Consider the following 27,657-nt stretch of genomic DNA (forward strand, 5'->3'; position numbering starts at 1 on the left):
CATTTTCTACTAACAAAGCATCTTTAAATATTAATTATTGCTTACATTCCTAATTAGTAATCATTTAGAGAGACAATACTTAGCACAAAATCAAGTATCTACATTATCATAGGCAGCATACCTAGAAGTTCTGATTAATTATTTTCATTTCTAATTATCAAAAATAAATATATTTGTAGACAAGTTAACCTTAGTAATTTTTAAAGCTTATGACATTATGAGACAACTGAATAAAAACTACATAGAAATTCCAATAAGTGTAGTTCATTATATACTAAAAATGAGGTGAATTTTCACCTACAAATTAAATGACTACTATATGTCAAGGCTAAGACATACATGCTCACATAAAAATTAAATCAAGGGGTAGAGCTATAAGGATAAATCATAATCCTTGAAACAGTAAAAAAAAAAAAACCTGAAATGTGCCTTAAAGTTATGACTTGTCACTGATTCAAAATTTTTCTCTCTCATTCAGAAGCTTCTAATTTCTGTTTACTTTGCCATAGCATCCAGGAAACATACCCAGTTCCCCAAAACTCCTTTAAAAAGTTATGTATAACATGCATGTGTTCTGTCACCACATAGACCCATTTGTATCAGTCAGTCAAGTATTTAAGGGGCACTAGCAGAAGGAATTTATCACTAGTTAGGTCACCATTCTTCGTACTAAAAACTGAAATTTGCCTACACTGTTTGTACAGCAATTTCATTTCAAACGAAGTTCCCATTTATTCATTAATACTTTGAATATTCCCATACAGTGTCTGGCAAACATTAATTTCCATTTTACTCATTTATAAAGCCAATTCCTATTCGTGGGATGATGTGGACCTAATAATCCATTCCCTACTTACAATTAATTTTCATTTGTGAGAAAGAATAGAAAAATATAAGTCACCTAGCACGAAATAGGTTAGCGCTGCCAATGGTGAAGCAACGCATTGGCATGTGGCACTCTTCTACCCCACCTTTTTGTATGCGATCCAGTCGAACACTCTGTCGATATCTGTTGCCCGGAGCACTTCCTGTGACACTGGATGGGAACTGGCCAAACCGTCAAGAAGCATCACTTCATGCAGAACATCTGTCAGAAATCTCTGCTTTTCCTGTAATACAGTAGATGGGATCATATTAAGGGTGATTCATGGTTATGGCAGAAACTGCCAGATAACATGAACAGCGTGTGTGTCACTTCACTGATGGTGCTCATCAGTCTTACAGAGTGAGACTCAGATTTAAAGGAAACTCAGTAAATAAAGTAGCCCCTTAGGATGGTATAAAAAAAAGACAGTTGATTTAAGCATAACATGAAACAAAATCAATAGGCCACTGTAAGCCCTAAGTAATAAGAAGAGCCGTCTGTTTTATCAGTGCATGAAGCAAGTCTGAAGAGTGGACACATATGACAGTGATAAGATTCAGGGTTGTTTGTGTCTTCTACAGGATGCAGACCACAATTCCAGTCTCAAATAACATTTTCCTGTCATGTCAGTGCAAGAATCCTATCTATTTAAGTCAATATACCTACTCTCGTTAGAACAAGTTAACCTCAGCATCCCCACTCCTCCATCCCACCACACACGTACTTTTCCAAAAAAGAAAGAAAAAAGAAAAGGAAATGACATAACACATACTAAAATCATTGCTTTCATCCAGCTATAGTGCATAGAGATATATAAACAAATTTAGACTAGAGGCCATAATGCAGAGATCACCCAGTCTTAATAATCCATCATCACAAATTACTGTCAGCAATCAGAATCACGAAGCTTCTATTTATTACATGGAGTATTTCTCTAATGAAAGCAAACCTGTTGCTTTTAAAATGAACTGTAAAGAACAGTACTTTTTGTTCTTTTTTTTTCTTTTAAGAAAGTCTGTTTTAAAGAAAGAGCTTGGATTCTGTTAACAACAACAAAAAAATGATGCTATTAGTCCTCCCAGCCACCTTCCTTAGTTGATGGAGGAAGGGAAGGAAAAATAAGTCACAAAAGATAACAAGCCTAAATAACCCCCTAGATTGCTAAGAACTGAGGAGTATCATTACTGAGATTAAAGACTCTAATGCTTAAATTGCTCTGCTTAATTCTGAGCTTGGTCCTATAGTCTGTTAGTTTTGAGAAGTCAGGTAAACACTGTGTCATTGTGGATTGAGTTGTAATTTCCAGCAGAGAGTACAGCAATCCTCAGGTTAAGGAAATGGAAACAAAGAAGGAATATGCCTTAGGGAGAAAAGTTAACTGGGCATATATATGTTGTTCATTAATTTCTATTTTTTTAAAAAATGGTTATGTTCATCTCCACTTAATGATTTAGTCCGTTGAATCTGTAGTTTAATTAATTAGCTATATTTATAAAGCAATTTTCTAATGGTGTTTAAATTGTCTATAGTTCATATATCTAGTGTGTTTAGTTAGTTATCTTGTATTTTAAGACTTTCACAATGATTGCCTATTACCCATTAAAAAACATTACACAGTAAAGACTAGAATAACATTGTTCTCAGTCCCAGAAGGCCGATCCTGGCCCCATAAGACCACAGGTAGATATATCAAACTCCCCCATTAACTAAGTTATGAATGTGACATAAATCAATTGCCTATTTTCTTTCAAATTAACTTCCACTTCACAACACAGGCATCATTGAACCTGTTGATTTTATTGTTGGAGCAGAAGATAGTCCATTAAAATTAATAATGACACCCTAAAGAAATGACCAAGACAAAGAAACTCATAACTCATTTGGCAGTTCCAAAATAAAACTATAAATTTTGTAATTAAGATTTAGATTTAAGTCATTTTTTTTGTTTTTGTTTTTGTTTTCTGTTTTTTTCGAGACAGGGTTTCTCTGTAGCTTTGGAGCCTGTCCTGGTAGATTTAAGTCATTTATATTTAAAATACATGTTACTGATCAAAGACTTCAACATAAAGCCAGGGATACTGAACCTCATAGAAGAGAAAGTGGGAAATTTACTTGAATGCATTGGCACAGGAGACCACTTCCTAAATATAACCCCAGTTGCACAGACGCTGAGAGAAACAATTAATAAATATGACCTCCTGAAACTGAAAAGCTTCTGTAAAGCAAAGAACGCGATCGACAAGACAAAATGACAGCCTACAGAATGGGAAAAGATCTTCACCAATCCAACATCAGACAGAAGTCTAATCTCCAAAATATACAAAGAACTCAAGAAATTGGTGATCAAAAGAACAAATAATCCAATAAAAAAGTGGAATAAAGACCTCAACAAAGTAATATGAAATGACTGAAAGATACTGAAAAAAAATGTTCAACATCCTTAGTCATCAGAGAAATGAAAATCAAAACAACTCTAAGATTTCATCTTACACCTGTAAGAATAACCAAGATCAAAAACACTGATGACAACTTATACTAGAGAAGTTGTGGGGTAAAGGGAACACTCCTGCATTGCTGGTGGGAGTGCAAGTTGGTACCGCCCATTTGGATATCAGTATGGCAATTTCTCAGAAAATTAGGAAAAAAACCTTCCCCAAGACTTAGCAATACTACTTTTGGGTATATATCCAAAGGATGCTCAATCATGCCACAAGGACATGTGCTCAACTATGTTCATAGCAGCATTGTTTGTCATACCCAGAACTTGGAAACAACCTAAATGGCCCTCAACTGAAGAATGAATAAGGAAAATGTGGTATATTTATACAATGGAGTACTACACAGCAGAAAAAAATGACATCTTGAAATTTACAGGCAAATAGATGGATCTAGAAAACATCATTTTGAGTCAGGTAACCCAGACCCAAAAAAGGCAATTATCATTAAGTACTCACTCATAAGTGGTTTTTAAACATAAAATCAAAGAAAACCCACCTACAAATCACAATCCCAGAGAACCTAGACAACAATGAGGACCCTAAGAGAGACATACATGGATCTAATCTACACAGGAAGTAGAAAAAGACAAGCTCACCTGAATGAATTGGGAGCATGGGGACCATGGGAGAAGGTTGAAGGGAACGGGAGAGACATGGAGGGGAGCAGAGAAAAATATAGAGATCAATAAAATAAAATACATGTTACAATATCTGTTATTAGACTCTAAGTAAAAATTATAAAATGTATATTGCTATTAAAACTTGACCAATGAATGCTTTGATTTTTCAAAAAGTTTTAATCAAAGATGTGATGTCATTCAGAAGACAAAGTAACATTAAATTCTTCAAAGACAGATTGACTGTGAAAGACATCTAAAATGAATTTTAAATGATGCTTATCTGAATGATAATTTTTATCTTTAACAACAATACATGTACAATGATCAACATTAAAATTTAATGAATAGTCCTTGTTTGCTAGAGCTATGAGGGTTAAATGTTAAAAACAGACTTTAAGACTGAAATCTAAACTCAATTGCAAAGAACTATTAACGTTAAAGGAAGTACGTACCAATTATACATAAACATTACTTCATGCTTCCGGAGGAAAGCAAAATTAAATCTTTGTCACTTAAAGTAATTTCAATTACCATTATTTAACTTCTGTATGGGTAAGTCATTGGTCAATGATTTATCTTCTACCCTATTGAAACAAAATGATATTAAATAACAGAAAAAAAAAAGACTTGAGCCCCAAAATACACTGGAGCCTGTGTTCCTGGTAGGGGAGCACATATTAAGCAAAGAAGACAGCACACGTGAAACTGATGAGGGGGAAAAAAATGAAAGAAAATTTAGCCAGAGGCAAATTCAATTCGACAGTACTACAGAACTAGAGATAACTCACAGGAGAAAGGGAACTGTACCTTTTTAAAATACCTGCATCACTACAAAGTAAGAAACTACCTGGCTAAGGCCTGTAATATTAAAACCAATAGCCCCTATAGTAAAAACAGCCATCTTAGCCTGTGTTAGTTACTTTCTAATCTTTTATCTGGAGCAATGAATGTTAAAAACTGAAGAAAAAGTATCCATTTTTAGAATATTCAATAAGAGATAAAATAAAATAGTTGGCCATAGGGAATGAAATAATAGTTTTATTATATATATTAAAGCTGCCAATCTGATTTTTAGGAAAGCTATACAATAGTTGACTTATCTTTGGTGACTTTCTTTAAAGAGTAAGAAAATAAAACCTTATAATTACTTAATTTAGAATGTATGTGTATGTGTGTGCTCTGGGGTGTCTGTATCGTATACTCAGTGATTATGTAGTACCTCGTTTTTATTTTATTCCCATATTTAAGGCTGGTATCATTTGTAATCTACCACTTTTAAAAGGCAGCACATAAAAGGAGATGGGACACTTTAAAATCTTTTAAAGAAGTTTGGTATTAACATTAACCAAGAATTCCACAGCTTTAACATAGATATTGGTCAGAATTGAATCATGCATGTCTTTATTGCAACAGTTACAGTAATATAAAAATGTCATTTTTTCCACTATCAGATTGTGTGTGTGTGAGAGATGAACTTGAGAAATTTATAAAGACATTTCAGAAAAATAAAGAATGGGTAACTGCAGAATCGTTCATGAAAAGCATACAGCCATTCTTTCACTTGCCCATTGATTTCTTCAATAAATATCTATTTAATTTCCACTCTATGCCAGATATAATACTGCATTTGTGGAATGAATGAAGGACTAAATCCTGAACTTCCTACTCCTGAACTCAAGAAGAGAAAAGAATAGACTACAATAGACAAATGCACAGCAAAATGATTATAACAGAATGGGTGCTAGAAAACTCAGGGGATAAAATGCTGAATTAGTTCAGGAAGGTTTAACAGAAGAAACAGCATCCAAGTAAGTGCCTGAGAGATGGAAGGGGAAGCAGCTTCAGAGGGACAAATCCATGCCAGAGTAAACATGCAATAAAAAAAAATCCACAGCACTTGAATCCTCAATTATCAGGCTGAGGAGTTAGATTTTAATAAATGGACAGTAATAGGTATCATGACATAATAGTGCTGTAGCTGTGGTATACGAGATGGCTAATAGAGCTTAGAGACAGGAAGTAATCACTAGTCTATGGGTAGAAGCAGGAACAATGGATTAGGGCAGTTAGCTGCTGAAGCAGATGTGGATTTGAGAGATATCTTAAGTATTTTCCATGCTTTGAAATTACTATATGGATTTTAGCATCAACAAGACTTAAAAAGAAAAGTTGAAGACAATTGACAGAAAGGTTGTAAATATGTGGTTTGGAGAATATGCTTTAAAAAATCAGTTTTACACATGCCTATGTGCACACAAGAGAGTCTCATAAACAATTGCAGGTAAGGACCTGGGTCTAAGAGAAAGGGGGGAATTATCTTTTGACAATACATAGTAGTTGCTAAAGAACATGAACAGAACCCAAAATTCACTTCTAAAATCAATTTTAATCACATCAGCAGCTCGTAGATTGGATTTTGGCTGTGTGTTTGTGAAGAAAGTTAAGAATTCTTAAGACATCATTAAATATCTAGGAAATTATAGTCCTCAGTGTTCCAAAGTGGCTTCTGACTGGACATGTCAAGTCTACGGGGCTAAATGAGAAAACGGCTGCTCCAAACACAGTTGCAGGATGTGAACTGTCAAACAAGAAGCAAAGTTAAAGCCATCAGCAACTTCCTACAGGAAGTATAAGGAAGAGTAATAAGGTGAAATATTAGTCACATGCTCTGAATCTGTCACCAGAAGAAAACAGATAAAGGGGGGAAAAAAACATAGAGAAATTTCTGAGATCAGAGACTCAAACCAAAGACAAGGAAGGCGAGGGACAAGGCTGACACAAATTAAGTAGTGGTGAAATATTCATAGGCATAAAAAAGAGCAAAAAAAAAAAATCTCAAGGCAGACATGAGTGGTGTCCAATCAATCACAAAGACTCAATTATCCCTAGAAGTTGGATCTGAACATGACTGATTCTTTTGATATACTTAGGAGAAAAGGCTGGCTGATGAGTGTGCAAAGTTGACACAAGAGTCCCACAGTGAAAGTGAACATCTGCCTTTCGCTGGCCATACAACCTTGGGAGCCCACACAAACTCTTGAGCCCTTAGCGTTCACATGTGCAGCTGCTAAGATTAAACAGGTGAATTAGCTCAACATAGATTCGTTAAGCACCTGCCAGATCCCAGATGGCATGCTTGGTTCTAAGGACAGAAAGAGCAATGGATTCTGTATTCAAAGACTTCACAGTAGTAGAAAGAGAGGCAAAGATGAAAGCAGATATTAAAACACAACCTGTTCTATGCGAATATGGAAGTGGGCTCAGGACACAGAAAGACAGTCATGAGAAGGGTGTGACTTGTTATGCCTGAGGGAGGCAGGGGAAGCTTCTAAGCAAGAGTTTAAACTGAATTTTTGCAAATTATTTAAGTATTCGAGGAATAAGTGACAGGAAAGGACATTTGGGGCAAAGGGGAATTAGCAAAAAGTCAAGGAATGGTTTTATTCTTGGAGGGTCATACACAGAGGGGTTTTTGTGGTGCAGGTTACAGAGCAAATCTCAAGTGATGATAGAGAGTCACACAAGGTCATAATTTCCAAGGACTCTTAGAAGCTGCAGTTATGTGACTCTGTGGGACCTGCCTTCTGCAAAGTCTAAAGAGTAGCGAATTGCTAGACTAGAGTCACGAGCAATGAGAACGAGAAGCAGAAAAGCATTGCACAACTGAGGAGAAAGACCGCACAATATGGACTTTGTCTTTTTAATCACAAAATAGTATTTTCAGTCATTTCCATAAAATTTAGCCTCATTCCCTAGCAAGCAAAGATGGTCAAATAAAATATTTATTTTGAAAACCCATATATGAATTAGCTGTAGAAATAAACAAAACTATGGGTACAGATGCATATATAAAATAAAAATATCCAAGTGAGTTCAAATATTTCACTTTATGCTAATTTATGCATTTATATAAAGAGTTCCTTTTCCCAGTTTTTAATGTTCACAATCCTCATCTTCATAGAGATAAGTACAGTTGTCTAACCTTTGAGTTCAACTCAATGAGAATCTCTGTTCATTTGATAAAAGCAGAACAGTAAAATTCCATATATTTAATGTCTGCCATATGTAAGGTTCTGTGCTATGCCCTGGGGAAATACAACACAGACACAATTCCCACCTACCAGCTATGCAGTGCACAGCACAGAAAACAGAATGAGTATAAATGGCTGATATCCTACCATGATACAGTGTTCATGGGACAGAGTGCTGTAAGAATAGAGAACAGAATGAAAGGGATAAGTAAAACTACTTTTACTTTTAATATCTGTAACCATGCTGACTAAACTCTAACTACCACGAAAAGAAGAAATATGATAAATCATTGTTTTACAAGTATGGAATCTGAGCTTCCACATGATAAAGACTTCGAACATTCCACAGATTAAACAAAATCCCACGAGTCAACATTAACCTGAAGCCATTACTTTATAAAAATATTTAATGAGGACTTCTAGCATCCCTAGCATTACAGAGTCAGACATTTTACTCTTGGTTTCCATGCCCTCCTCAACTCATGATAAGAAGTTAAAAGCAGAGGAATAAGATCAGTAATTCCAACGAAAAAAGTAAATATGCTGGAGGAAAATATCATTTTATGCACATAAAATGGCTAACATTGTAGGTGTCATATTTTGCAAATTTATAACACAAAGTATTCATTGTGAAAATTAGAAATTACTTGTAATTGAGATCTTATAACATTGAAATAACTTTATATTTTCATATTGTTATTCTGTTTTGCATAGTTCTAAGAGTATTCTAAGCTTTCTATTGGAAAGACCTAGATTAGACTTATTTGTATAAAGTATATCGAATTTAAGTATTGAGTAGTTAATATTTACCCACAGCTAGATCATCTGATAGGCAGAATAGAAATAAAGAGCTACTGGAAACAAACGTTACTCTCATGCAGTAAAGTGCTCCAAAATTAACATTTCAAAGGCTGCTGTTTAAAATACACACCCAAGATGTTAATAATCATTTCCATGGGCAGCTTGTTAACGCAGCTCATTTGTATCAGGCTCAAACTTGCACAAATACACACATATGTAGCAGGCATTGACGAACAATTTAAAAACTAATCACCATAAATGCCTACAATGATACAAGCACTCAGTAGAAACGATTGGTTCCACAATTGTTTACATAACCTTCTGCGGAAAGCACTGCATGCTTACGAGGACCCAGGTAGTTCTCTATTGATGTAATATTATTCTGTGATTTCCCATAAACCTTACAACAAATAATTGAAATTATGTGTTCAGTGTATTTTTGACTATCAACCACATTTTCTCCATTGAGAAACCACACACTTAAGAAATCTTAACCAATGAATGTACTAAAAGTGAAGTTATTTTTCCATAAAAATATCTTTGAAGATTTTATAAACCTCTCAAAATCCTAGATAAATGTTAGCACATGTCTTTATGAGCTATGATACTCTCAAACATCACTAACTCAGAGGAAGTGAGTTACATTGTTACTCTCCGGAGATAGCATCCTCAACTGCCTGATATCTTGTTTTAACATCCAGGCTGAATGTGTCATGTTTTATATTATCCAAGGCTTGATATGGCAAAGGGAAAAAGGCAAGATGTAACACAAAATGTGCTGAATTGTATATAACCAAACAGTGAATCATCTGCAGAGGTGCCCATGAACTACTAAGATATAGCAATATTGCTGAGCACATTCGGGAATCCAGGCACTTGGGAAGTACTGTCAGACTGCTCAAGATTTTAAGGCTACATAGTGAGCTGAAAACTACAGATTAACAGTTAGTAGGATTAGAGGCCATGATCTTTTCTTTTTCAATTTGAAACACAAATATTTTTATTAAAACATAAACCATAACCTTCCGTTTCTTTTTCATTCCCTACATCTCATGTTGATAGTTAATTCACAATACAAACACTGTAATTTCGAGTACCTGCCTTTATTTCTCATACTTTAAAAGTCTAAGTTATTTTTAAAAATCCAATGCCCTGCTATAAGTCAGAATCACTCAAGTTTCACTCCAATAAATTAAAAAAAAAATAAACTACCTACATTCTTACTTCAAAAGGGAAGAAATGTCACCATCACAAGCAGACCAACCAAACCAAAATAGAATCATATAAATAACATATGGTCTAACATCTGAAATTCAGTATCTTCTGGTCTCCAAATGGTCTAGTCAGCTTCATTTCTTCTGCTTTGCTGTCCAAAACACACACATTTTTATCTATAATCCCAGTCAGCTAAGGTTTGCCTGCTTCTGTATTGGGGATCTTCTCATGATAGTCGTTACTTTGATATCCTGATCTCCCCACTGCAACTGAGGCTAAACCTTCAACAATTGCCTCCCCTTGGCCTCTTCATGTGTTTTAGAACCTGCCATGCAAGAAGAGTCAAACCTTAGCTGCTCTCGAGGAACCGTTCATGACTAAAACAGATGCAGAGACCCACAGCTAAGCATTTTTCAGAGCTCTCAGAATCCTGTTGAGGGGGGGGGGTGTTGAAGGAGTCAGAGGGATCAAGGACATGATCATCTAATTAGATGCTGAGGAAGCCTTTAACAAAATACAACACTCCTTCAAAATAAAGGTTCAGGAGAGAACAGGAATACAAGGAATATACCTAAACATAATAAAGGCAATATACAGCAAGCATAAAGCCAACATCACATTAAACAGAGAGACACTCAAAGTCATTCTACTACAATAAAGGACAAGAAAAAATTCACTCTCTCCATATTTATTCAATACAATATTCGAAGTTCTAGCTAGAGCAATAAGACAATTAAAGGTGATCAAGAGGATGTAAATTGGAAAGAATTCAAACTTTTACTTTTGCAGATGATATGATAATATACATAAGTAACCGTATCGCAAGGACATTTGCTCAACTATGTTCATAGCAGCATTATTTTTAATAGCCAGAAACTGGCAACAACCTAGATGCCCCTTAACCAAAGAATGGATAAAGACAATGTGGTACATTTACACAATGGGATAATATTCAGAAGAAATAAATGAACAAAACAAACAAAAAATATAAAACCAACATCTTGAAATTTGAAATTTACAGGCAAAAGGATGGAACTAGAAAAAAACATCCTAAGTGAGGTATCCCAACCCAGAAAGACAAATACGGTATGTAGTCACTCATAAGTGGATATTAGACTTAAAGCAAAGGATATCCAGGCTGTATTCCACAACCCCAGAGAATCTAGGTAAAAAGAAGGACACTAAGAGGAACCCACATGGAATGACCCCCAGGAACGGGAAATAGTTGAGATTTTCTGAATAAACTGGCAAGGGGCATAAAAAACAAGGGGTGGGGATGGGAATTTGAGAGATCAATATGACCCGGTTGGGTAGGGATGGAGAAGGAGAGCAAAGAAAGAGATATCTTAATAGAGGGAGCCGGTGTGGAGTAGAGAGAAACGTGGTACTAGGAAAACTCTCAGGAGTCTACAAGGATGACCCCAGCTAAGACTCCTGGCAATAGTGGAGAGGGTCCCTGAGCTGGTCTTCTTCCTTGATCAGATTAGTGATTACCCTAATTGTCATTATGGAATCTACATTCAGTAACTGATGGAAGCAGATGCAGTGGTCCACAGCCAAGCACTGGGATGAGCTTCTGCAGTTCAATTAGAGAGAGGGGGGATCATATGACCAAGGGGATCAAGAACATTTTGGAGAAAACCACAGAGACAGCAAACCTGAGCTAGTAGAAGCTCACTGACTGGGCTGACAGCTGGGGAACCTACATGGGACCAAACTAGACCCTATTAATATGGGTTAGAGTCATGTGGCTTGTTCTGTTGGGAGTAGCCCTGATATGGACCAGAACTTATCCAGGGTGTATGAACTGGCCTTTAGGAGTCCATTCGCTATGGTGGGACACCTTGCTCATTCTTTCATTCTTTAAGCAGGGGAGCTTGGCCTTGCCTTAAGTTGGTATGCATGACTTAGTTGACTCCCCAAGGGAGATCTTACACCCTCTGAGGGGTGGATGGGGAGTGGAATGGGGGTAGGAAGGGAACAGGAGAAAGGGAGGAAGGGGGAACTGGGGTTGGTATATAAAATTTAAAGAATGAATAAAAAAATAGAAGTTTAATATTCAGGAGGATGCCTATATGATTTTCTTTGGGTTCTCCTTCTTATTTAGCTTCTCTAAGAACCCGAATTATAGGCTCAATATCCTTTATTTATGGCTAGAAACCAAATATGAGTGAGAACATCCCATGTTCCTCTTTTTGGGTCTGGCTTACCTCACTCAGGATGGTGTTTTCTATTTCCATCCATTTGCCTGCAAACTTCAAGAAGTCCTTGTTTTTTACTGCTGAGTAGTACTCTAATATGTATATATTCCATACTTTCTTCATCCATTCTTCAATTGAAGGGCATCTGGGTTGTTTCCAGGTTCTGGCTATTACAAACAATGCTGCTATAAACATAGTAGAGCATATGCTTTTGTTGTGTGATCTGAAAAAGCCTGGGTTAAAACCGGTATCGCTGAACATAGCGGACAAGGAGGACTTTGAGACCTCAAGAACAATGGCAATGGGTTTTTGATTCTACTGGACCTATTGGTTTCGTGGGAGCCTAGGCAGTTTCGTGGATGCTCACCTCACTAGACCTGGATGGAGGAGGGTAGTCCTTGGACTTCCCACAGGGCAGGGAACCCTGATTGCTCTTTGGGATGATGAGGGAGGGGGACTTGATTGGGGGAGGGGGAGGGAAAGGGGAGGTGGCGGTGGGGAAGAGACAGAAATCTTTAATAAATAACTAAATAAATAATAAAAAATAGAAATCCCACAGAATCAAATAACTGGGGCTCAGAGGTCTGGCAGAAACTAGAAGGACAACCAGGGAGCCCTCTGCATATATGTTACAGTTGTATATTTGGTCTCCGTGTAGATTCCTAACAGTGGGGACAGAGTCTTTTGTCTGTTTTTGGGACCCCTTTTCTCATACTGTGTCACCTTGTCCAGCCTTAATGAGGAAAGCACCTAATCTTACCACAGCTTAACATGCCATGTTTGGTTGATATCCATGGAAGGCCTGCACTTTGTTGAATAGAGATGTAGAGGTGGAAGGTGGTGGGGACACAAAGGGGAGGTGGGAGAGGGATTAGAAGAGAGAAGGGAGGGAAAACTGTGGTCAAGATGTAAAAACTTAATAATAAAAAGGTTGAGGAGGAAAAAGAGGAAGAGGAGGGGGAGAAAGAGGAGGAGGAGGAAGAAGAAGGAGGAGAAAGAGGAGGACGAAGAAGAAAAAGAAGAGGAGGAGGAGGAGGAAGAGGAGGAGGAGGAGGAAAAGGATGAAGCCACCATTTTTGAGTCCACCTCTGAGAAGTGTTTTCTCAGTGCCATCAAACAATTAGCTTTATCTGAGGAGGACCCAACTCTGAACATCTTATATAGGCAGCTGATTTTGATAATGTGCCAGAGTCAAGCATGTATTGTTGGTGTTGAAGAGGCCATAATCTTGAAAGACTCTCTTGGAAGGCTTAGAATGAGAAAACAGAAGGGGGGGAAAGTAGTGATATTATAATCCCAAAACTAAAGTTTAAAAATTTAATAACGTTACTGTATTTGAAAAGTTAAAAAATACATATTATATAAAAACCTTTTCTAATTCAACCAACATATGTCACCATCACTCATATTTTCATTAATTATTGTAATCCAAACTCTTACAGATAATTTCTAAGGATGTTTCCAGTGTCAATCATGGTAATAGAGTATGAACATGTTGTCTAATATTTTTTATCCTAACAGTCTGTCTGATTCATTGTAAATAGTCTTCCATATGCCTGATGATATAATCTAACCCTCTCTAAACATGAATGCTGACATCTTTCCCTGTATTCTGTCAGACAGGAAGGCAGTGCACTCATTCGAAATTAATCTATTTCTAATTGCAGCATCATCTCATAGCTCAATAAAATAGCTCAAAATACAATTAGAGAAGCTGTTACAGTATTTCATTCATTCTTTGTGGACTTTTAGTTTACAGTTGCCTGTTAAGTTTGGGGCACGCTTTTCTTATTGAACACCTCGTGTATGTGACACTTAGAGTTAAAAGCTGAAAAATGACAACACAGTAAGATGTCTACCCTGAAGAAGCATACCGTCTAGTAAGGGAGATTTACTTCCTGTCCCTAGCGAGTGGGCATCAACTCATTCCTTGTCTTCTAGAGTGTCACATCCTTTGGAACGCTTCACATAAATTACACATCTCTGAAAGGTAATTTTTCTATCATGTTTTAACAATCCTGTCTGTACTTTGGCCATAAAAAGTATTTTCCTTTATGCTTCATTTTTGACCAGCTGAAAAGACACGTCGATAAAATGAAATTTGTCAATCAAATTAAAAAAAAAAAGAATAGCTGCCACTCAGATTTGTTATGAAGATTCGCCAATATGTTTAGATGTAAATAGCAGGTGTATTGAGATGCTTTAATATTTTATTGACAAAATGTAATATAGGTAATATAGGTATATTTATACCATATATATATATGGTACCTATTTTCTTTTACATTTCTGTTTGAATTCTAATGGAAAGTTTCTAGTCTGGAGTAACTTTAAAGAAGAACTATTCAACTCCCAGACATTAATAGCATGATTACCAAGTGACTAATTTGTTTTGTTCTTTTAATTTGTGAAATAAATAATGATCCAAGTCATCCTAAGTCTGTAATAAATTTCTTACTGATTATAGTGATGTATTTTAAATGGAAATCTTTTGTCTTTGGGTCCAGTATTTAGGGATATACATGGTCAGTCCGTTGAGTAACTTAACCTCAGAAATACTACACTATTCTGACAAGAGGAAAAATTCTTTTTCCAGTAAAGATAAAAAGTTTACTAAATTTAAAAGCTTAATAAGGGGTATCAAACAATTTCAGAAAACAAGGTTCTGGAAGCCGATATACTTAGTCAAATCAGATAAATTACTGAGTCTGAGACTACTGCAAGCAATTTGCAATAAACCCATTTTGTAGTTGGCAAAGTTTTCTTCTTCAAAATGGAAACCTAGATTTGAAATACATTTTATATGAGCAAAAATGCTGAAGTACTTGTGTCCCAAAGTCAATCAGGAATGGAATGTATATATTCACATGCATATGAAGTAATATCCTACTTCTGCTAATATTTTGATATGTGATTAACAACAGATCACATCAGAAAGCCAGTCTGGATGCTAAGAATAATGTCATTCTACTTAAGTGTCTAGTATGAAGAGAAAAACAGGTAAAATGAATGACAGCATAAATCATAATTCTTTGGTTCTTCATACTATCTTTACACACTTAAGCATGGATTTCATGTGTGATTTGAAAATGGAGAAATATGATCACACAAAATATAAGTAGCAAAGAAGTGGGAATGGGTAGAAAAGTCATTCAATCTCATTCTTAAAAACTGTAAGTATAACATTACTGTGGTAAACAATAATAATAATCTGGCTTAGCTACTGGAAGAGTTTTATAATGCCAAGAGGACATCATTACATAATCTTCACTTGGACACTCCCACACCCTAACAAATAAATGAGCAAAAATATCATCCAATAAAACTTTAGTGTAGTGAAAGGAGATCAAGGCATTCTAGGCTAATTCTTCAACATCTTTCATCTTTTCATAAACACAAGGTAAGCTTAATAATTGGCAAGAAAACAAAATGCATTATCTTATGTGAAGTCCAATTATTTTCAGTCATGATAACTAATTTGGCCTGTCAGCTCACAAAAGAAATCAAAAGTTTACATGAAAATCACTTATTGTTTTGAAGGGAAGGCAATAAACTTGACTTAGAAAGAGTTTTAGATTTTCAATTAATCATTATCTGAAGTACATCGCATCCCAAGCACTGAAAACTGGATGAGTAGAGAGTATGCATGGGAACATTGTGCTAGAAGGGACAACACATCTAATTTAGATTTAATCCGAAAATTGGAAGAATATATAATTTTTAAATATATAAATTGAAAGAAATATATAATATTTAAATTAATGTCTATCACCTTCAAAACTACCACACAACAAAAAGAAAACAAAAGCAATTGTTTGCTTTTGAAGAGAAATTTATTTTAAAACATATGCCATTCTTCTAGGCAAAGTCGACAACTTTAGAGAAACTCAAGATGCAAAAGTAGAATCTGTCAGAGCAGACAGCAATTCAACATCACCATGAAGCAGTCAACCATTGAAGAGGACACGTCAGACATTAAAAATAAAAACGATTATGAATAATTAAATGTCCTCTGTGATTTGGTTAAATCTTAGCGGCATATGCAGCATATTTTTATTTTTAGAAGGTATATATGAATTTGAGTAGTCTGAAAAATATTATGACTCCGTAGTGAGAGCCACTCTACAAACAAAAGCACTGCTAACAGGTATGTGGTCAGTCAGACAGAGGGGCAATTATGCATCCTGAAACTGTCACACAGAGGATAAACACAGTGAAGATGTATGCAAAATACTGTTCCATGGAAGTTCTCAACTAACATTCACATGAGGTTTACTCCATAGAATTTCCACCGTAGATGGCTTCATTTAGGTTGCTAAATAAAACTTATTTAATCTTAAGCTAAATAAACAGAATTAATGAAATGCTTGACTGGATAGGAAGGGAAGAAGTGGTATCAATACCATTTCATGTGAAATTGGCTAGCTTACATTAGCAGTCCTGAAGAAGCCATTGAACTATAAAGAAAATGTGCAGAGAAGAAAATAAAATGATCAAAGGAATTAATTGGACACAGGTGTTCTGGAAGCAAAGGGAAGAGATACATGCCGTATTATCTTCAGGTTCTCAAGACAATTATGACACAAATTGACCAAAGTAGGAATCTAATTGGTAGAATTTTCTATCATTAGTCCTCAGAAGAGACAAAAAGGTGAGGACATACAATTTTTCCAAAGGGGACTACTTAAATTTATGAATGGTAGAACCAGGGAAGGTACTCAGAATGGTGTCCTACCAACTTTTTTTGATATTCCCACTTAGTAGACCCTCTGCCCACCCGACAGAAGAATGATAGCATCATCACTATAGAAAGGAGAGGATGGACACTCCCAGTCTAGCACAATGTCTACTCTAGCTCATAGACCACTAAAGATTTTTGGTACATACAGTACTTGTTATAATCATATATTTCAGCCATGAGAATTGCAAGGTGGACAATCTATTAACTGATATCAATTACTCAATATTTTTTCTTTCAAAAATACTCTTCAATACATCTTTATTTTTTTTTTAATTTGATTACTTGCATGTGCTACTTTGTTGTTTCTGAAATCCTTGTCTAGCAACAGCTGGACCTTATTTAAAGTATCTTTGAAGAAAGATAGGAGAAGCCTCAAACTTGTGAGGAGTTGGTCCAGCCTCTCCTTGTTCCAAAATGAGCTGTGTTGTGTTCTTCTTTAGCTGTCCACTGAGGCCTCAGCTTTACCTGTGTCCAGGCTAAAAGCTGTGACAAGAAAATTCTTTTTAACTAGAAAATTATGAATACCAACACATCTTATGTCATTTTAATGCTATTGAAAGTTAACAAATTTTTGCCAGAAGCAAGGAAAGTGACAGCGAAAATAGCAGTATACACTGCTATACTGCTATGGTCAATAGCAAGCATTTCAGAATACCAATACCTGAAAGGATATTTCAGGATATTTCATCATACGTTTTTGCATTATGCTTTCATTGGTGCTTATCTAACCAAGCTGGAATAGTCTGCTTACAGCTGAATCTTCCTTTAAAGAATAAAGTAACTCTGCTATGCTGCCAAGCATAAGAAGGAACAAACTTCATTATACCAGAGTTCAGACAAAGTCAGTGGTTTCGTCCTACACCGTGTCTAACCCTGTACAAGTTTTATTGGTTTTGAAATTCCTAAGGAAATGTTCAAAGCCCTCGGCACCATGCAAATCTGCACAACTTCTTCACAAGCCACACATTATTCCCCAGGTAATGCTCATTCATCTTGGATCTCAAGGTTTAAATTATAAAATCCTGAAACAATTTCTTTCTGAGGGGAAACAAATGCCTTCGCTTTTTACAAAAATCATCCATTAAGAACATGTATGAAATTCTTCATTTGTAGCTTTGTCTTAAATTTTATCATCCACTTAGGAAAACACGAGGCAGCTCTTGAAAGACTTCTCTAATAAATACACTCTAACAGTCAGGCTTATGTGTGAGTGAGTGAGTGAGTGTGTGTGTGTGTGTGTGTGTGGCCTTTCTGACAAACTGAGCTTCTTTGTGCTCTTCTTTCTACAGCTGTGATAGTGAGTGAAAGCTGTAAGCTAAACACCACACATACACACACACCTTGGTAACCCTGAAGTTCCTCTAAAACCTCAATCACCCAAACAAAGTCAAAGTTTTTATTTTTTTTTTAAATTTTTTGAGACAGGGTTCTCCCGTGCTTTTTTTTTTTTTTTTTTTGTTCCTGTCCTGGAACTATCAACTAGTCTTGAGTTACAGTTTCTAGCTGAAAAATGAGTTAAAGCTGTAAACCTAAAGCTGTTAGCGTACTTCAAGCATTCACAGATGAGTGGTCTTCCTGACACTTGTAACAAATGTCAAGGAGGTCTACTAACAAATGTTCCTATATAAAGAAAGAGGTAGACCTAAAACAGGCATATGAGCACATCTTCTTATTATAGTAGTCACAATGAGCACTATTTAAAAGGGTTAAAGTTGCTATTTTAATCGGTACTCAGTAGAAATTCTTAGTTTCACTGTATCCACTGTGGGTTAGACTCCAAGTGGCAGATTTGCTCTTAACACTGGCATTGTTCCTGGAGCATCCTCATTTGAGCCTTGTTTAGAATCTAGTCTGTGGGACAGCAGGTGCGTCGGTGCACTTTAGGATTGCTCTTGCACTAATGCTGATTCTGATGTGACACCTGCAAGATTCTAGTGCATGAGGTGCTATTCCCACAGCCTCTCTCAACTCCTCTTGGCAATAAGCCCATTAGCCATAAATGATAAGCATTGCTAGCACAAATGCTGAGGAAAAAAGTAAAACCGACTCTCTCAAAATAGGGACACATGGTTCCCAGGTCTTACAATAGAGGGGCTTGAGATATTGTTCTTTTTTTTTTTTTTTTTTAAGGCTTCTGCTTTTAGTTTGGAAACACATTTACAGATAGGTGAGGGGAGGGTAACAGAGATACACAAAAGAGGTCTATTTTCAAGATCAAGACCCCAGACCCTCAAGCAGACAGTCCGGCTCTCCGCTAGGCTTTCAATGCAAATGTCCTGTCTCTGAACAGGGCCAAAAAGACACACAGCCATTCCCAAAGGAAACATTAGTTTTCTCCAATGGAATCTCACTGGAGATACAAACCACACTTAGGACTTAATGACCACTCACAGAATCACAACCTATAGTTTCACTGAGCAACTGTTAGCTAAGCAGGGATATCAGCCCAAATCAGAACAAGAGCTCCTGAACCATATATACCATATAATTCTGGGCTTCTTTAGTGTTGTTTCATGCAAGGTATATTGTTATAGTAATATTCCCATCAAATCAGAACTCTATTTCAGTGTTTGGGTCCTGGTGTCTAAAAATGATTTTTTTTTTTTTTCAAAAAAGCACTTTTTGTTGGGATTAGCCACAAACAAGGTCAACTTTCTGAATGTCTTTACTCCTGGCATGAGGCTGGCTTCTGGTTTTTCTATTTTCAGCTCAGCTCCAGGGCAGCCCAAGATACTCACAGAGGAGCTTCTGTGCACACCACAGCAGTGAGTCGCTACTGATGCGGCCATCGCTCTTGTTTCCTAGAGTGTTTCTCTCACTCTTCTGCCGATGCCATTATGAAAAATAGAGCTGGCACAGCCAAACAGCCACTTGACATCCTTTCTTATTTATGTGGCTAACTTATTCTTGAAATTTTATTTTCAAGGAAGATATTAATGTTTCATGGAGGGGCAATCTATACATAGAGTTTCTCATGGTGAGGTTTGTGAATTTGGCATAATGAAGTACTTCATTAATTTAAAAATACAACTCCCACAAAACAAAAGGCTGCCAAAGATCAGAAAGTATTTGCACATTTTAAAACTGAAAATGAAAACCATTTCTACTAAAAATTACTTGGCAAATTAATGTTAATGGGGCTTTCTTTCATTTCTTAATTTGATAAGGTAAACTTTCTAAGTCACAATAATTATGTCATTATCAAATTTCAAGTAATTATTATGTTTTGACTCATAATAAATAAAGTCTTATATCTTAACACCTCAAGGTTTTTCTGCTTCCAATACATATTCTATAAAAGTACAAAGATATACCACTTATACTTTAAGTTCAATTTCAACACCTCTTCTCCTTAATATCTTTTCCATAAGACCTAGTCTTATAACCTAGCTAATAAAATACACGAAACATTTCAAGACAAAATGGAAGGGCACTGAAACCAAGGCTGTCCAGCCATGCTTAAAATCATCAAAACCTATCCATTTTCACCCCACGTACTCTTCTGCTGATTACTTTTTAATCTAAGATGTACATTTCATAATGATGAATAGAGAGGATTTTATTACACGCAGTTGAATGGGCTTTAAAGAAAGCCTTACCTATGCAGGTGACATGTCTTTTGTAATAAGAACATAATTTAATATTGGGATGTAATGAAATCAGAAATCGCCAATAATCCACAGAATAATGAAAATGTTAAAGCTGGCTCAAAGTCCTCTAAAAACCAAAAGATACTTTTTGAGATGTTTTGATAATCTTAAACATTAAAAATTAAAACTTCACATGTGCTAATGAATACTTCCAATAATATAGTAGAGTAGATGTAGCTTTAATTCAAATTTCTGTAAGAACATTTTCTTTTCTTTATTTACTCTTTATTTTTAGTTGTGGAGATCAAACAGAAGGTCTTGCTACCTCTGAGCTACCTGTTAAATAAACTCCAAATCACAGCATTGTTCACATTGAATGTGTAAAGATATCAGAAAGGAAATCAGTGATTTTAGATAGATAAATAGGTAAATAAACAGACATACAGACACACAGATAGATTATAAGCAAAAATTGTGCCTCTGAAATTTAAATGTTGGTATACTGAATTTTTTACTCATAGTATTAAAACAATTAAAATAAATTTCAATTTTATCTTAATTTTGAGCTCTAAAACAGTGTAAGTTGTTGATTCTATCCAATACTAATATAGTCAAGTATAGGTAAATGGAAGTTTATACAAAATGAAAAACTTGTTTAAAAAGACCTAGAAAGAACATTGTACACTTTTGATTTCAGAGAGACTTAAAGCATCACAGCTGTGGCAGATAGTGCCCTGCTCGGGGCTCATAGTTCAGGACAACACTAGAGCATGCACCTTATGTGCACAATGCCATAAGCAAAATTACTGACATGCTATAAAGTCACCCAATCCTCAAATATTCCTATTGGTAGAAACAGCACATCATAATATGTTATCTATTCAGTATGCTTCATCTCTTGAAAGCAATATTGTATTATCATTTTTCTGTTTTGAAATACTTCATATACCTAAAATATCACTTATTGATTATAGTAAACCTCTCTATTTCAAGGGATAGTTCCTTTATTATTACTAATACGATAATTTATAGTATAAAACTCCCCAATCTAAAATGTTTCCATTTAGACAAATTGTGACATGTTGAAGGCAATAGATAACAAGTCCAGTTATATTTAACTTCTTGAGAAAAAGATAAATGGTAAGTTCTGGAATTGTAAACTTTGAATTCTGGCTAGTTGTCCTTCACTGGCAGAGTACTTTCAAGCAGTGGTTGGTGTTTTCAAATATCTCTAATGGTGACATAAGCTCAGAATACACAGCTCGACCTTCCCCTAGGAATACCATAGTATTAGAGAAGAGGGACACTTACCATGTTCCATCCAGGGTAAAGGTAATCCGTGCCCACAAATTCAAAGTAGTGGGCAAAGCCTTCCTTCAACCAGACATCTTCCCACCACACCGGAGTCACGAGGTCGCCGAACCACTGTAAGAACAGAGTGAATGAGCATACAAAAGCAAAAAACAAACAAACAAAAAAAAATAGCATCCATCTCAGAAGGATTTTACCTGATATCAGATGGACTAATCTGTGGTGATCATAACTGGAAATCACTCTGAAATTGATGTTGTGATCTTAAAATGTGTTGTGGCAAGACTGTCATGATTAATATGACTACTAGAATTTTACGAATATGCTCAGTGAAGAACAAAAATCAGAATCATGGATCCCAATAGGAATACTTTAAGTTGACAAAGAAAGGAGCCATGAATCAAAGCTGGTGACAACTGTCTTCAGAGATTGGAAGACCCATTGTATAGAAGAAAATATTTAGTTATTTGACACTACAGGACAGACTGCGGTGAACGGAAGGAAATTAGAATCATTGTCTGCTGAAGTTTGCAGAGGACTCTGAACGGTGGCCCAGAAGTGCCACTAGAGTGGTAGTGAGCAGTCATTGTGGTCATGAAGCATCTCCCACTGAAGCAGAAGGAAATCACAGCCCACATTGACTAATGAATCCCACCAAAGACTCTGAAGCTCCTCCATATTAGATTCTCCTGAGAATGAGCAATTGAGCCAATAAAATCTGATATGACTCATGAAAAAGTTTTAACTGATATTTTGACTGAATAACATTAGAAAATAACAATACACTACTCTGAAACCTTTACTTTTTCTAAATTTGTTAACAAAATATATCACAAGTCACAAACATTCAAAAAAGATTTAAGGGGCTGGAGAAATGGCTCAGCAGTTAAGAGCACTGATTGCTCTTCCAGAGGACCCAGGTTCAATTCCCAGCACCTACATGGCAGTTCACAACTGTCTGAAAATCCAGTTCCAGGGGATCTGACACCTTCACACCAAAGCACATAAAATAAAGATAAATAAATCATAAAAAAATTTAAAAAAAAAGATTTAAAACTCAGTAAAGAAAACCTTGATAGTGTCTATTCCCACACAGGTGACAATTATGTATGGTACATAATTAAAAAATAATAACAAGCAGCATAAATTTGAATCTTCACAAAGTCACAGAGGAATGGAGATGGGACAGCTTGTGATGACACAAACAGAATCCTTCTATGAGCAGATGAAACTTGGGCTGAAACTTTTACGGTAAGGAGCCAGCCATGGAACATTCTTGGGCAAGAGGATTCCAGGCAGACAACCGTTAAAGAGTCTCTGTGAAAATATGCTCTTTTAGAAGCAGAAGATGGGGAAAGCTGGGTTCTGGCAGACCAAGTAAAAGGAAGGCTGAAACATTCTCGACAATTAAAGACATACCAGGTCATGCACAACTTCTAGCGTCATCATAGGCATAGCTCAAGGACCCAAGCACGCGTTCCAATGTTAATAATAAAGTATCATTTCCTTTAAGGAATCTCTTATTGAAATATAAAAAAAAAATATAGTTCCAAACAGGGTACTGTCTGTGCAGCCTTTATTTGGCATCTTTTACTATATCCAAAATACTCTTTCCAATTGACAACCTGTCTTCAGAATTGTGTCAGCAAGCAGGTGAGGAGGATAATAGAGAAATCAAATGTGAAAATCAGAATGAAATCATGGCAGGTGTTTCCCTTAGCCTGTCTCCCTTCTCTGTTGGTAAGGGGCCAACTGCCACTGAGCTACTACAGGAAACTGATGCACAACAGAAAACGTGGCACAGGCAGAGCCCTGACCAATGACAGTACTATCGCTGTGCCCCGTCTCAACAGACACACAGATCTCTTTCGTCTTACAGGAATATCCCCTTCCCAAAAAAAACAAAAAAAAAAAAAAAATTAAATTTGCCTCAGGACTGTAAGTCAAGGCACTGAAGGACCCCCAGGCACACCCACGGTGGCTCGTCTGTAACCTGAGGACAGAAACATGTTGGTCTTGGTAGGCACAAAGGTATCACTCTCTCAGTCACTCACTGCAAGAGGCAGAAAATAGCCAGGCAAATAGGCAGCCAGCATAGACCTCATCAAAAGGTTCATTCATAAGCATTTAACTGCTCATCTTTCTTCACTATCAGCATTTTCTCTCTTTTTCCAATTTCTACATTTTAAAGGGGTTTGAAGTTTGTAGTATATAAAGTCATAGCACCACACTGAGATTTCCGGTTTTTGAAGCAAGAATGGTATCCTAGCCAATAGGATCAGCATTGCTATCTGTTAACAACGTCGGTTTTCCGTGACTTTTTTTTTTTCACAAAAAATCCTAATTAGCCAGGCGGTGGTGGCGCACGCCTTTAATCCCAGCACTCGGGAGGCAGAGGCAGGCGGATCTCTGTGAGTTCGAGGCCAGCCAGGTCTACAAGAGTTAGTTCCGGGACAGGAACCAAAAGCTACGGAGAAACCCTGTCTCGAAAAAGCCAAAAAAAAAAAAATCCTAATTAACAGGTGTTGTAAAGTATCAATCAACAAGCTTCCACTATTAAGAAAGTTTATAAAATCAAAAAAATTAATTTTATCTTAGTTTTACGATGAAGTTGTCCAATTTACAAGTAAAAAGTCACTCTTTTGAGAACAAAGCGTCTATTGCTGAGTTAGTGAGACTTCCTATGTGTCTGCACGACAGGGAAAGGATAACAATCCGATTTTGGCAAAAGCAGATTTTGACACAAACGCAAAACTCAGCGGCATCTCTCCACAAGGAAATAAATCAGTTTCTTGCTGCACTTACCACATGTACACACGAATAATCAAAGAAATAGAGGCATGGCTGATCAGCAACTACCCAGGGGCTCGGAAAGGGCGGCCACTCCATCACACATCTTGGCTGAGCACGGTGACAGTTGTTTACCTGATACCATCAGTTAATGTGTGTGTGTGTGCTTACCTTATTGTCTGAGAAAAATGGCATGCCAGGCCGAGGAACTGCACAGTGGTTTGTATAAAACACAGCTCGGGGGACACAAACCAAGCTCCTCATCTGGATGGGCGAAGCCACCCCGCATGCCAGACGGTTTCCCATTATACTTACACCTGGTCCTTTTCTCGTACCTGGTGACATATTTCGTGAACAATGACCATGGTGACATCCAGCAAATATGAAATAGATGAAACGCTGGGGTCCAGCAGTATCCTTTGTTCCACAAAAATGCTTAGTCCCCAGTTCTCCATAGCAGCGTACGGATGCTTAGGCACAGCTAAAAGATCTAGAAATAGAACCAAACAGTTGCCAAGGTTTCAGCAGTGACACCAGGTTCCAAATTTCTTAAGCGAACAAGTTCAAAAGTCCTAATAAGAAGGAACACTTGCTCTTTATTACTTGTTTTTAATTAAACACTCAGCCATGTCTACATGACAGTAGAAATATAGGCTGTCACTGTCGGTGCTCGTCATATTCATTCATCAAGGTTCATTTTTTGGGCTCAGCACTCCAGGTGGCTGGAAGTATCTGCAACATTATTGATGGGCCCATCCTAATAAGTTCCAGAAAGTCAAGGAAGCCAAATGCACCAGGAAGCCAGAGTCAAAGGCTTTGCACCTTCTAATGAAAATTTACTCAGCTCAGTGTGGGGCTGAGTATATTGTCACTTTTATCTCAAATTCTATCTCGGAGAAAACACTTCATATTAGTTTGTAAATGTGCTGTCATTTTTTTTCTAATTTCTTAAATTCTAGTACATTCTTTTTGTCCTGTTAAAAATAAAATGATACATTTAATCTGAGCTTATAGAGAAAACTATGACAGTGGAGGCAGTGGCAGAGGGAGAATAGAATGGACCCACGGGCTTCGGTCTGGGCTTGCCACCATCAAATACAGATGAGACATCACTAAATCACTTAGTTTCTCAGAACCACAATTCCCTCACCTATAAAGTAAGGTTATTGGCTTTTTCTTTAAAATGCCTTCCAGCTCGAGAAGCCCATGATTAGATGAGTCTAAGAACGTGTGCTTATTTTAAAAGGTGGCGCAGCTATTATCAAGTTTTGATTATAGCGAGCGAAAGAAATACATGTTTCACTTACTCTCCCTGCTCCAGACTCATAGCAATGGTAAATAAAATATTTAGAAAGAGGACTAATCCCCAGGCTCGGAAAGTAAATAAACCTCTCAGTGGAACTGAAATAGAACCCAAATGCAAAGTGGTTATTGTGTGACGCTACGGACCTGCTGGTCTCTGGCTCCAAAAGCAGGCAGTAACAGCTGGGAATTGGCTCTGGCAGGACACACGAGAGCCAAAAACACCATTGCCAGGTTGACTGTTTGATGCCAAGGGCTGAGGTAAGGCATGCCCACTCAGGAGAAGAGCAGAAAATAGCTGCTGCCCACTGCTTCCTGGAAATGCTAGTAAGGGCCAATTAGTGTTTGAACCCTGGCTCCTATGCATTTGTTCCTCATCATAATGAACACCCTGGTTCCAAAATGGAAATCGGTCTCAGTATAATCCTTGGAGTAATGTACTCCAAGGCTATCAAAAAACTGTATGAGAATGTTCGTTGTAATATTGTTTCTAAGAGGGAAAACGGGAAATTAAATGCCTTTCTGCCAAGATAATACACAAAGAAGCGAAGAAAGCATTCCATAAAGGAATAGCACATAGCAATTAAAATAAATGATCTCACCACTGGGTTCTGCCACTAAAGGCACAGCATAGACAATCTGAGAAACACAATAATGAAGAAAGAAGTTATGAAATGACCCTGTACTCATCAGAAATAATTAAAACAATACTGCATAGTGCAAATGTGTTTCACACATGCAGGTCACGCAGAGAGTAATGGAAAATATCTATGCCAACAAACACAGTAAGCAATGGTAAAAACACCAACTCTAACTTCGGAATCACGATTGCTATCGAGAAGAAAAAAAAAAGAATGGAGGACAGCCACACGAGGAATTAATGTCTTCATATCAATGTTTTAAAGCTGGTGGAGAGCACGTCGATATTAGCATAATAGTATTCATCCTTTTATGTGTGCTTTAAATATTTCACAACAAATAATTGAATAGAATAGTCAACAGTCTTAGCACACTATTGATTTTTATTTATTTCCGTCTATTCAGTATGGATGCTGCTCTGAAATCTGAAATATGTATTAAAGGAAACCAAATATATGCCCTAATTCTTCTTCATCTTAAACTCACAATGAAGGTGTGACAACTTAACACAGACAAACAGAACATTTAAAATTCTATGAGAGAAGATAAAATTATCCATTTGGAAGATTCTTGAAAAATGTGTTATTTATCAGGCTTCAAACTGTGACTTGGATTTCAGGAGGCATGGAAGATAGCCTGTTCATTCCTAGGATTTTAGTTAACAAAAAAAAGTCACCTGTGCACCTATGTATACAGAAAAACCTTACTGATCATCGCCTTTATGAATGTATTGCTTTATTATTATTGATTATATCTTATTATTATTTATTATATTATTGTCCAGGTAAGCCCCTTACTATCGGCAGAGCGATGTTTATGCATGGAGGAGAAGTTCTGCTAGTGACTAATAACTGAAAGAAAGAAATGTAGTAATTAAGAAGTGCTAGGATTCTGGGCAGTGGTGGTAGAAGCCTTTAATCCCAGCACTCAGGAGGCAGAGGCAGGTGGATCTCTGTGAGTTCGAGGCCAGCCTTGTCTACAAGTGCTAGTTCCAAGACAGGCTTCAAAACTACAGAGAAGCCCTAGCTCAAACAAACAAACAAACAAACAAAA

General features: G+C 36.6%; 1 protein-coding gene across 1 annotated transcript in view; it reads right to left on the bottom strand.

The window, feature by feature from the left end:
• Trhde (thyrotropin releasing hormone degrading enzyme) overlaps positions 1 to 27,657 on the bottom strand; it is a 357,366-nt gene that overhangs the window by 143,734 nt on the left and 185,975 nt on the right. Inside the window, exons 4-6 of the mRNA XM_050135614.1 lie at positions 24,999 to 25,153; positions 21,874 to 21,987; positions 972 to 1,109 (exon numbers count right to left, since the gene is read on the bottom strand). Coding sequence (XP_049991571.1) covers positions 972 to 1,109; positions 21,874 to 21,987; positions 24,999 to 25,153 — 407 coding nt within the window. The remainder of the gene's footprint in view (positions 1 to 971; positions 1,110 to 21,873; positions 21,988 to 24,998; positions 25,154 to 27,657) is intronic.

This window comes from Alexandromys fortis, unplaced genomic scaffold, assembly GCF_014885135.2.
Source record: "Alexandromys fortis isolate MF-2015 unplaced genomic scaffold, M_Fortis_MF-2015_v1.1 scaffold_24, whole genome shotgun sequence".
Taxonomy (NCBI): Eukaryota; Metazoa; Chordata; class Mammalia; order Rodentia; family Cricetidae; genus Alexandromys; species Alexandromys fortis.